Source organism: Rhineura floridana, chromosome 4 (genome assembly GCF_030035675.1).
Source record: "Rhineura floridana isolate rRhiFlo1 chromosome 4, rRhiFlo1.hap2, whole genome shotgun sequence".
Classification (NCBI taxonomy): domain Eukaryota; kingdom Metazoa; phylum Chordata; class Lepidosauria; order Squamata; family Rhineuridae; genus Rhineura; species Rhineura floridana.
Genome location: NC_084483.1, coordinates 140634709 through 140647744, shown reverse-complemented (window position 1 = coordinate 140647744; position 13036 = coordinate 140634709). Strand labels below are relative to the sequence as shown.

At 38.8% G+C, this 13036-nt stretch overlaps 1 protein-coding gene across 3 annotated transcripts in view; it reads left to right on the top strand.

Annotated features, from left to right (window-relative positions):
• RGS7 (regulator of G protein signaling 7) overlaps positions 1-13036 on the top strand; it is a 186542-nt gene that overhangs the window by 122305 nt on the left and 51201 nt on the right. For all 3 annotated transcript variants that reach the window (XM_061624593.1, XM_061624592.1, XM_061624591.1), the window contains exon 3: positions 5005-5055. In XM_061624593.1, coding sequence (XP_061480577.1) covers positions 5005-5055 — 51 coding nt within the window. The remainder of the gene's footprint in view (positions 1-5004; positions 5056-13036) is intronic.

The following is a 13036-nucleotide window of genomic DNA, read 5'->3' as shown; positions in this document are numbered from 1 at the left end:
ATGGGCTGAGGGTAAAAGAGAAGTTCTGTTTCTCCAAATGAGCAGAACTGTGGGTGGGGTAGATTGTGTCCTTTTTATGCTATTGGGATGAGCACGTTTAGTTAGAAATGTTCTTTTAACTTTTGATGTCTTTTAAATTTTGGCATTGGATGCTTTTTTAAAATTGTAAGTCACTTTGAGACAAAAAAAGTAGTAAATGACAAATAAATAAATAATACTGGTGGATACATGGGTAATGAGGGAATGCGAGAGAGACAGAAAAAAACCCATTTAAAGAGTGCAGCAAGGGAAAGAAAGAAAGAGAGCAGGTCACTCCAAGAAAGATGGACCCAATCAGGAATGAAACCCAAAGGCTGGGCAAGGCAACTGAAGGGGAGTAGAGCTCTCACACTCTGGTTAACTTTCACAGCCAAATCAATTTTGTGGAAATACCAGTAGCCTCTGAAGCTAATATGCTCAGTCATTTTCTGACAAAAATGTTTTTACCCTAATTGTGCAATATATTTTTGGAAAAATACAACAGAAACTTGATTTTGTGGCCACCACAGAAATGACAAGCCTAAAAATAATGAGTGTAAATCAGGATTCTTGTGTGTGTGTCATTAATGTCTTTAAGGGGAAGGTGATGTCATCTCTGTTGTAGAGTGGGTGGACAAGTTTGTGGCGACTTAATAACAATCTTTGGTATTTTTGCCTGTACTCCTTATTCACAACACAGTGTTATGCAACTGAGGTTCTAATTGGAATTTGTAATTAAAAGAAAAACTTTATAACTTTTTTTATAAAGTTTTGCTGTACATTTAGCTCATGAACTCATCCTTTTCTCTATTACATGGTTTCTTAAAGTATGTACATGAACAGAGAAATTTTGTGGCGGATAGGGTGGCGTGGGAAGGGGAATGCCAAATGGAAGAATGACTGAGGACATCTTAGGACATAAGCAAAAGGTTACTCTAAGCATCTAAGTGCAGAAAACTTGAGAAGCAAGGATAATGTCTAAGATGGGTGGGAGTTTCTAAATAAGGAAATTTTAAAGGCACAATTGTGAACAATTCCGATAATGAAAAAAGGTGGAAGACCAGCAGAAGAAGCCAATGTGGCTTTGCAGAAAGCTTAGAGATGACCTGAGGGGGAAAAAACACAGACATATACAGGAAATGGAGGGAAGGCCAGGCCACAAAGGAAGAGTACAGACAGGTAGCACTGAATTGCGGGGATGGCGCCAGGAAGGCTAAAGCTGAGAATGAGCTGAGGATAACAAGGGATGCTAAAAGCAACAAAAACACTTTCTTCAGGTACCTGCATAGTAACAGACAGAGAAAAGAAATGCTGGTTCAACTACTCAATGAGGATGGCAAAATGATAACTGATGATGACAAAGAAAAGTGTTAAATTCTCAGTGTTACTCAGTCTTCTTCCAAAAGAGGGCCTATGACCCTCCTGGCAAATGTGAAGTACAAGTTGAAGGGGCAGGATTGCAGCTTGAGATTGATAAACAAATGGTCAAGAAATACCTAATCACTTTGAATGAGTTCAGATCTCCAGGGCCTGATGAACTGCATCCTAGAGTATTGAAAGAACTGACTGAAGAACTCTCAGAGACACTGTCTATTATCTTTGTGAAATTGTGGAGAATGGGTAAAGTGCTGGATGACTGGCGTAGGGCTAATGTTGTCCCTGTCTTTAAAATGGGCAAGAAGGAGATACCAGGGAACTACAGACCAGTTAGCTTAACATCAATCCCTGGAAAAATTCTGGAGCAGATTATAAAGTGGTCAATATGTAAGCACCTTGAAAGCAATGCAGTGATTACTAGGAGCCAGCATGGATTTATCAAGAACAAATTCTGCCAGAGTACTCTTATCTCATTTTTTTTATCAGGTAACCACCCCTGGTAAACTGTGGGAATGCTGTGGACATAATATATCTCAACTTCAGCAAAGCTTTTGTCAAAGTGCCCCATGATATGCTGATTAGCAAGATAGCTAAATGTGAGCTGGATGGAACAACTATCAGGTGGATCCACAGTTGGCTACAGAATCATACTCAGAGTGCTTATCAGTGGTTCCTTCTCAAACTGGGGGGAGGTAACAAGTGGAGTACTGCGGGGCTTGGTCCTGGGCCCAGTGTTCTTCAACATGTTTTATTAATGACTTGGATGGGGAGGTTCAGGGAATGCTTATCAAATTTGCAGATGATACAAAATTGGGAGGGATAGCTAATACCTTGGAAGACAGAAACAAAATTCAAAGGGATCTAGATAGGCTGGAGCATTGGGCTGAAAAGAACAGAATGAAAGTTAACAGGGATAAGTGCAAAGTTCTGTGTTGTTATTATGTGCCTTCAAGTCGACCATGACTTATGGCGACTCTATGAATCAGTGACCTCCAAGAGCATCTGTCATGAACCACCCTGTTCAGATCTTGTAAGTTCAGATCTGTGGCTTCCTTTATGGAATCAATCCATCTCTTGTTTGGCCTTCCTCTTTTTCTACTCCCTTCTGATTTCCCCAGCATTATTAGCTTTTCCAGTGAATCATGTTTTCTCATTATGTGTCCAAAATATGATAACCTCAGTTTCATCATTTTAGCTTCTAGTGATAGTTCTGGTTTCATTTGTTCTAACACCCAATTATTTCTCTTTTTCGCATTCCATGGTTTCCGCAAAGCTCTCCTCCAACACCACATTTCAAATGAATTTATTTTTCTCTTATCCGCCTTTTTCACTGTCCAACTTTCACATCCATACATAGAGATCGGAAATACCATGGTCTGAATAATCCTGACTTTAGTGTTCAGTGATACATCTTTGAGAACCCATTGTTGTTGTTGTTATGTGCCTCCAAGTCAACTACGACTTATGGCAACCCTATGAATCAGTGACCTCCAAGAGCATCTGTCATGAACCACCCTGTTCAGCTAAATGTTAATTGTTAACTAACTGCATGGCTTGCAGCTACATCGGGGAATTATTCAAGTTTAATAATAGGTGTGGAAAGGGTCAATTTGCAACAACACCACATCACATGGGGAGAGAAAGCTTAACTCTTTTGTTTGGTCTTCCTCTTTTTCTACTCCCTTCTGTTTTTCCCAAAATTATTGTCATTTCTAGTGAATCATGTCTTCTCATTATGTGTCCAAAGTATAATAACCTCAGTGTTATCATTTTAGCTTCCAATGACAGTTCTGGTTTAATTTGTTCTAACACTCAGTTATTTCTTTTTTGCAGTCCATGGTATCTGCATAGCTCTCCTTCAACACCACATTTGAAATGAGTTGATTTTTCTCTTATCCACTTTTTTCACTCTCCAACTTTCACACCCATACACAGAGATTGGGAATACCATACTCTGAATGATCCTGACGTTAGTGTTCAGTGATACATCTTTGCATTTGAGGACCTTTTCTAGTTCTCTCACAGCTGAAAAAAGCTGATAAGAGAAAAATCAACGCATTTGAAATGTGGTGTTGGAGAAGAGCTTTGCGGATACCATGGACTGCAAAAAAGACAAATAATTGGGTGTTAGAACAAATGAAACCAGAACTATCACTAGAAGCTAAAATGATGAAACTGAGGTTATCATACTTTGGACACATCATGAGAAGACATGATTCATTAGAAAAGACAATAATGCTTGGAAAAACAGAAGGAAGTAGAAAAAGAGGAAGGCTAAACAAGAGATGGATTGATTCCATAAAGGAAGCCACAGACCTGAACTTACAAGATCTGCACAGGGTGGTTTATAACAGATGCTATTGGAGGTCGCTGATTCATAGGGTTGCCGTAAGTCATAAAGACTTGAATGCACATAACAACAACAATGGCTATGGAGGGAAGAGTTAAGCTTCCTCTCCACATGTGATGTGGTGTTGTTGCAAATTGACCCTTTCCACACCTATTATTAAACTTGAATAATTCCCCGATGTAGCTGCAAGCCATGCAGTTAGTTAACAATTAACATTTAGCTAACCCCTCTATATTCCATCACAAAAGGTTCATTACCCAGCCAGAGAAAGGTGAAGACATTTTCCTTTTTCTGCATCTTAAACCTACACTTGAGGCCCCCTCGCATCCTAGTGGCCCTGGGATCGAATAAGGGAGGGTGCTTTACATTGTCTAAGGCTGCAGTTCTTATGGGGAAGGATACCGATGGTGATTTGTCCACTTTAGCCAATGCCCTGCCCTGCTCTTACAGGCAGGGCATAAATGAGGTCAAAGGAGTGCTCCTCTGCTTCTCTGCCCTTCCTCCCTCCTTTGTCCTTTTTGAGTGCTTCTTAAAATCAATTTCCCTCTTATTGGAAACAATGGGAGGAAAATAAAAAGGATGAAACTATGTCAGCCCTAGGGAGTTGGAAACTATAATTCTCTCTCTCTCTCTCTCTCTCTCTCTGTTCTCTCAATGAGGATGATATGATGTATTCTGTGATCCCAGGGTTGCTTCCCCAGGGTATATATAACTGCAGGGCACAAATCTTTTCTCTATGTACATATGAATGTGACACCATGAAAATATAGGACAATTTGTTGCAAGCTTCTATCAAAACTACTGCCAGAATGTAGGGACCGTGCAGCAAGACCAAGTTAAAAACTCTTGAAAAGAGCCCTGTGAAAGTCCTAATGAAACAAGCAAACTCTCAACCATTAATATGCAGCTCCTTTTCATTTCAACATGTACACAGTAGAGTCAGCATTGTAGAGAGACGCTGCTGTCACCACAATGTTCAGGATGAATATTTCTATGGTGGTGGGAAACAGACTATGTCCAGTTCTATATTTTTCATGAAACACGGTGCAATGCTATTTGGGTTTGCTCAGAAATAAGCTCCAGTGCATTCAGTGGAGCTTACTCCAAGTTTAGTGTGCATAGGATTGTAGCTGTATTCATCTTAATAAAAATGGGCTCTCTCAAGAAAGCAAACTTTTTAAAAAAAAATATTGCTAGAATATCATACATATTTAACATATAGTAACTGCATTTTAATTATATTAAAATTTTCTTTCTAGGTTCAGACATCGTTCAATGGTTAACAAAGAATTTGTATATAGAAGACCCAGGTAAATATGTTATTTTATTTAACACCTTCTTTTTACTTTTGTGGAGCTCTTTAAGCTTCCTGTTGTTCATATTATAATTGTGACAGCATGGAAGATGGTTTCATGGAGAATTAAAAAATCTGTGATCACAGCAGATTTTTAAAAAGTAGCACTGTCTTCAAGAAAATGACTGTGAGAGCCATTATTCCAAAGTGCCAAGTCATACAGTACAGTTTTCCACAGGATCCTTGGACCATTCATGCAGGGCCAAAGGATGGTTAGGGAGGCTGCATGAGAATTTTTCACCCATGTGGAATGAACCAGCCTTTAGTCGCCTTTCTCTTCAGTGTTTGCAAGTATAAGGACATACACTTCTCACATGCAACCCTGATAATTGTTTAGGATCTTTGAACACTGAACACTGAATGTTCCCAGAAAATGGCACCATAAGGGTTAACAGAATCCTCTGCTGTCTCAGAATCCTCTGAGACAGCAGAAATAAATCCTTTAAGTAAGTTTATTATATCAAAAAGGGAATTAGAACATTCTGATTAATGATATACGGGAGGTATTTGAACAGATTACCATCCGGCTCCAATCATCAGTTACTACTTCTAACTCCAAGTTACCTAGTTTTCGACCTGGCTTTAAGCCATGGTTTGATAAGTTTTGTTTGGCTAAAAAGAAGCAAATCTGCTTCCAAACCCGATTTACTAGATGCCATTTCTCGGAAACTGCAATTGCTAAACTTTTAAAACTAAAAAAAGAATATAATAATCTTTTGAAACAAAAAAAATTATCATATGTTACTACATTTTGGCAACGTCTTGGACAGGCAGCGCTTCAAGGGAAACAAGGGGAGTTTTGGAGTCTGGTCCAGGGTAATTTATTTGAGAGACCGTTTACTGCAATTCCCCCGATACTACCGGAAACGTGGGTCACTTATTTTCAAACCATCTTTGGGGATTTATCCCCACTACGACATTGCCCACCAACTCCCCCTATAGACTGTTCATTATGGCCCCCGGTCACAGGTGTGGAAATTGACAATTTAATCAAGTCATTACGTTTGGGGAAAGCCCCTGGCCAAGACATGATTCCACCAGATTTATATCAAGCGTTTTCCTTATGGTGGCGCCCTATCTTAGCAGTACTATTTACTAAAATCAATGAAACAGGCTGCATTCCCCAAGGCTGGAGAACAAGTATAGTGATCCCTATATTTAAAAAAGGTGATACGGCTATACCGTCTAATTATAGACCTATTCGTCTTTTGGATGTAGCTCCAAAGCTATATGGACGATACCTCTTAAATAAACTTCTAGATTGGGAAAGGGAACAAGCTATTATAACCGATGTTCAGGCAGGATTTAGGGAAGGGACTAGCACGATTGATCAAATATGTATTTTACAGCATTTTATTAGGAAAGTAAAAAAAGGTCCGCTTCAATCACTTTATCTAGCGTTTATCGATTTTGCGGCAGCATTCGATTCGATAGACCGCCCTCTCCTTTGGAAGAAACTCGATAAGGCAGGCATTGATAAGAGACTATTATGGCTTCTTCAAATATTACATCATGATACTTTTATAAGAGTTCGTCTAGGTTTAAATGGCTCTCTGTCACAAAAGATCTCAGTGAGAAAAGGAGTCAAACAAGGATGTATTCTGGCCCCATTTTTATTTAATTTTTTTATTAATGATATTGTCTCAGCAATGGCCTCGCCTGCTTTCTTCCCACCGTCGATTAAGGAGAGGAAGATCCCGGTCCTTCTTTATGCAGATGATCTAGTCCTGCTATCCCAGAATAAGATAGGACTTAGACGTATGCTCCTTTGCCTTCAAGAATATAGTGATTCACAATTCCTACAAATTAATTATACAAAATCTAAAATAATGGTCTGTGGGAAATACAGCAGATCTAAAACATCTTGGTATTTAAATGGCCATAGCATAGAATAGGTACACACTTTTAAATATCTAGGAATACACATTAATAATAAATTGATTTGGTCTCAGCATTTAGCTTATATTAAAATACAAGCTCTTAGGGCCCTTGGGCAATTGAAATTTTTTTTTTACTCTAAAGGAGGACAATTGGTGAGACCCATGTCCAAACTTTATGCAGTTAAAATACTCCCTACAATTATGTATGGTTATGAGATCTGGGTCCCTTCCTTGCGTTTAGCTCTTGAGCCTCTTCAAAATAAATTTTTAAAGCAAATTTTGGGCTTACCTAAGGGTACTCCTGTGGCTCATTTGAGAGCAGAACTCAATTTTCCTTCTTTAACAGCTAGGATAGATCTAGCGTTTCTACGTTATTGGAAGAAATTTTTAGTAGCCGAGCCCCTCTCGCTGGCTAAATTATGTTGGGAGGATCAGATGGAAAATGGGGGTTGGGCAGCAAATTTTCCTGTTTTAGGTTCTCTTTACCAGTTAACCCCCAATTTGCTTAGAAACCTTAATTCAAAGGCTTTGCGTAATCGAATTTTCGATTACAATGCACAATATGATAGAGCAATGATTGTCACATCACATTTTTCCAGCTGGTTTTCCTCTATTAAACCTAATCATGCATGGCCCTTATATTTGGATGTACTGACGAAACCCCCTCTTCGCAGAGCCTATACAGAATTGAGATTTCAGGTCATGCCTTCAGCGTATCTACAAGGCAGATATTTGGGTATTCCCTTTGCCGAACGTCTATGTGTAGCAGGTTGTAAGGTTCCCGAAGACTTGATTCATTACATGCTAGATTGTCCACTGTTTCATCTTCCGAGAGCAAAATTTTTACTCCCATTGATTCATAAGAATAAAGACCTAAGTAGGACCCAGACAGTGGTTTCCCTATTATCATCCGATCAACCATACACAATAATGTCCACCGCTAACTTTGCCCTGGCAGCAAAGAAGATTAGAGCTAGTCATGTCAAAGATTGTTGATGTATATAATGTTTTAAAATTGTTCTATTTTAATCATGAGTGGTTTTTATGTTATTATGCATATATGTTTGTAATGTTTTTGTAATGCTTTTGTAACAGCCAATGGCTATATACAAATAACTAATAAACAAACAAGTAGAACATTTATTAAAAGTGTATTAATTGAAACAAGCTTTCCTAAGCAACACACTAAAAACAGGCATTTATTGAGTTAAAGTTAGTCATTTAGACTAACAGTTCTAAAGAATACTTGGAAATATATAGAGTGACTAAGCACAGTGATGATGGCACATTTACAGATACATTTTACAATCATTACTCAAACTTTAAAAATAACTAAACAAAAATGAAATCTACTGTTTTACCTCACCATAACCAGTCTTATGCTAAGTTGAGTTTGTGCATGTATTCTCTTGAGTACAAGAAGAATACTTGAGAATACATAAAGTGAATGGGTTGGGGGAGAATGCTCTTGTGCTCACATCCTGTTTTGGGGCTTCCTGTAGGCATGTGGTTGGCTGCTGTGTGAACAGGATGCTGGACTAGATGGGCCATTGACCTGATCTAGGAGACTCTTATGCTCTTATACTACAAAAAAATGTTGCAAACCTGAGGAAAAAAAGAAGGGGGAAAAAAAGAATGAGTCTGAAAACCTGGAATTTCATGCATAACAATATTGGGTTAGACCCAAAGGTTCCCTTCTATTAATGGAAAGAGCTTCCATTCATGAAAGAAGCTTGTGCTGATGGGAGGAATCTTGTGAACAGAAGGCTCTTTCCATGGGTTAATTCAACCTTCTGTTAATTTTGACTGCTGTCTGACAGGAATAAACAGAAGGAATAGAAGAAACTAAACAAGTATCCTTGGCTCATTCAATACATAAGAATGGACATCAGAATAGCCTTCTCAGGGGAATAAGTAGAGCTTTGGGCAGACATCTTTTTATGTTTTTTTTTGTTTCATTCCATTTATGAATTACTTGGTTAAAGACTAACCAATTTACTGTGGCATCAACTCATGCAGGCCACTTTGTCAGATGCAGAAAGGTGGTTACCCAAATGATAGGTATATAATATATGCTATGCTCAGTGCAGAGATAAGATTTTGGGAGGGGAAAAAAGACAAAATAAGGCCGAAAGATCACATAATGCAAGAGACAAGTGTAGGTGTGCTACAGTATTTTGCCAGGCACAAATGAATACAGAATCCAATCAAATGAAGAGGATCAAATAACCATGGGTGTGACCCAGGGCATTCAAAGCTATTCCTGGCATTGCTTGACCTTTTGGGCTTACTTTGTAAAGAAACTTTTTTCTTCTTTCTGTACTCATAGTGTTGTAAAGTTGAGATTTATACAAGAAAGGGCTAATGGAGCCAGAAGTACTGCTGGAATCCCCCTTTTAAGGGTCCTGACACAGTGGCAAAAATGTTCTTTTGCGAGGGAGATTATTGGCTAAATGGCTAATTTTTTTAATTGATAATTTAAATGTTTTATTTTATTTTACTTATTTAGAATTTGACTGCCTGTTGGAATGTTTAAGCTGTGCCCCCACGTACGTTCAACCTGTATATTTGTAAATACTCAAATGTTACAAAACACCATGAACCTCCAGTGGCTTCCTTCAGAACTGGAAGCCACTGGCCACAGTGAGGCACCCTAGTCTGCAGCCTCCAGCTGTGTTTCCTGGACCAGAATACAGTGGGAATGGTGTTGGGCATACAGTGGACATTCATTCCCATTGCGTTCTGGTCCAGGAAATGCAATTTGAGGCTCTGGACTAGACAGCCTCATCACAGTCACTGTACTAAGTGGCTGTGATGAAGCTTTTGTTACAGTAAAAAGATGCCCAGCTTTTCTCCTTCTAGGATTGTTCCTCATTTTTTCTGTTGCCACTCCAGTCATTGCTCAATAGATGCCTTTGTAGAAAACCACTTCCAGGACAGTGCTCTTAGAGAAAACTTCCAGACACCCTGTTTCTTGAGCATTCATCTTGATTTGTTTGCAGGGAGAGTATTCAGTGTTTTGTCAAACAAGTATTTTCTCACACTTTCTACTACATTTTCCTGTCACTTTCCTTATCACAAAAGGTCTAATTTGGGGGGAGTGGTGGAAGGGGTTTGTTGTGCAGGAGCACCAAAGCAACTTTAACTGCACAGTCTGAATATGCCAATATGTGGTTGAATCCCACCAAAAATAGCACCTGGAAGCGCCTATAGTTTCTGTTGTGAAAATGTGCCCTGTTCAAGCTTGGTTCCAAGTTTGGAGTTAGTACTATCTACCGAGGTGTTACCTTAGGATAGGACTTTCTCCATAGTAGCCCCTTGATCCCCCCCCAGGAAGTACAGTTGTCATCTACACTGATGACAAATGACATCAACTGAAGACATATGCGTTCACCCAACCTTTTGGGGACATAAATGTTATAACATTGCAGCAGCTTTGAATCTGTATTTGTATATGTTGGTGTTTTTGGGAATGCATTCTTAGATGTTTTATTGTTTGTATGTATTGTATTTTTATTTTGGCTTCCATGGGAGGATAGGTAGTATGACAGTACTACTACTACTACTACTACTACTACTACTACAGCTATTGTTGCTACTAACAATAATGTGTAATGTGACTGAAACTAGTTTTGGGTAAGTGAACTGAGTTAAAGTCCCACCAATTCTTTGGCCTCGTTTTAATCACGTGACTTTCAGCTTTAGTTTTCCATCCATAAACTGTTTAAAATGGCTGTTAGGACACCATAAATAATGCAAAATACAGTATACAGTAAGTGCTACATAAAATGTTGGTGGTAGGGATTTTTTTTAAATCCAGCACGGAGATTGCCTGGCAGTATTTGTTCAGTTGCTTCTTTTGCCTGTGGACAAATGTTTTCTCAAATCCTTTGCAGAGACACCTAGCAATTGAGCAGCAAGGGTCTTTCTAGTGCTGCATACTGCTTCACAGCTTGCTGCTGAGAACTGAGAGATCTCATCTTCACATTGCTAAGATTCAGTGGTATGGTGTTAACGTGTTGGCTTAGCATCCATGATTATTTATATAGCTTGCATTTATTTTATTTAACCTAAAATGCTGCTGCTCCTTTTTTCGGGTGGGGAGTATTTGAGCTTAGAGGGATCTTTTATTCTTAAAGAGCATAGTAGTTCAAACCAGATTTTTCTCTATAGTTTCCTGTTTGCTGCTATTGTGTCTTGTGCACAACAGTACCTGAATGTGTTTGATACATCACCTACTAAACTAAACTAAACTAAATTAATTGACCATGGAAGAAGTGTCAAAACCACTCTGGTGCAGGTTGGATATTCTTCCATAGATAATACTAAACCAAGTTTTTTGTTAACACACTAAGAAGTATTGCAGAAATGGAACTTTATTGGTATGAACCAAAGCCAAGTTCCTCAACGCTAATGGCCCTTAGTTTCCCTATGAGATTTTAACAAGAGCTAAAGTGTTCATGCTTGTTCTGATAACTAGGATTAACTTGAATGCTTGCACAGAGATTGTGGTTCTACATTGTGCCAATAATTCCAGTAAAATGTATGGTCCTTTTCTGTTTCCACCATAAACTGTTGTAGAGTCATCAAAGAACATGATGGCTAAATTTCAACAATTGATAATCTAGAGTTTGTTTCCAAGCCTTTGAAGTAGACTGTAGTCAGACTTTATGAGAATTTTCCTGGAGGGAAGAGGGTTAGGAATTTTAAAATGGAAGCTGATTCTGGTGTCAATCTAACATGGGGTTTCAAAGGACATATGACATTATTGGCAATTTTCCCCCTTTGATTTTTGTCTGTCTCTTTGTAGGCCCCATCTGCATAACACTATGTACTTTGTAAATGAAACATCTTTCTTATAAGTCACTTTTTATTTATCCTTTTAAAAAATGTTGTTGTAATGGAGGATGTAGTGTTATGTCTATATACATCTTTTGACGCACACAGACTCATCTCCAAGGAGCTAATGGTGGAACACATGGAGTTTTCTTCATGTTATCTTCAAAATAGCCCTGTGAGTTAGCTTAGGCTTTGAATACAGGTATCCCCAGTGAAAACTGACCACTCTGTATACTTGCATTCATCCACCAGTACATTACAGTCAATGCAATCCAATCCAGAGCATTCCACAAACACACAAAAAATGAGGAAGATATATCCTTCAGGTATTTAGTATGAACAGGTGAGGAGGGTGTCATACACAAGCAAGCTACCCTTGCTTCCAGATTACTGATGCATGTGTTGGCCAGGCTTTCCGTCAGCACATGTACAATCAGTGTTCCTATGTGAGCATGGATTTATGTACCTAGGTCTCTCTCCATGGGGACACAAACCCTAATTGACCAGAAGTTGCATTGCTTCTATATGCATATAGGGCTGACTTCAAACTGATGCTGATTGTATGTTGGCCAGAGGGGCATGATTGACTTACATGGTGGTGTCTAAAGGGCACTACTAGCCTTCTAATGCATGAGAGCTCCTTCACATGTACATACTGAACGCCTGAAGATGTGCTTCCTACAATTTTGTTTGAGTAACCACTTTCCAGTCTTCCAGTAGCTTTTACATTGATACCATGTACACAAAGACACTTGAGGTATTGTGAATGAATGTCACACCCCCTTACTCCTTTCATACCAGAAGCATCGGCTATGACATCAACTGTATGGATTGTGGTATTTATCATTTTAAAAATATCAGTCCATTACTCTTTCAGTTCTAATTATATGCTAATGCTAGTTTTAAAAATGTTCATATGTCAGCTTGTGACAGAACTGGAGCAATGGCTGAAAGATTCAAACCTGGGAAATCTTTGAAAAAGATCCTATTTTAAGACAGCAGTATTCTGATTCTAGATATCAAGGGCAAATCCATGGTGGCTAGACTTTTCTTTTTAAACCTAGACAAAAGTAACTTTTAACTAAATTTAAAAGAGGATTTCTAGCTGACTTTGAAAAGTTGTTGCATTGCAAACACTCTCCAAGGCCACTTCACCCAGAATGTTTCATTCTGAGGAAGGACCCTCTTCCTCAGAGCAAGGCAGAGAGGAAGTGGAGG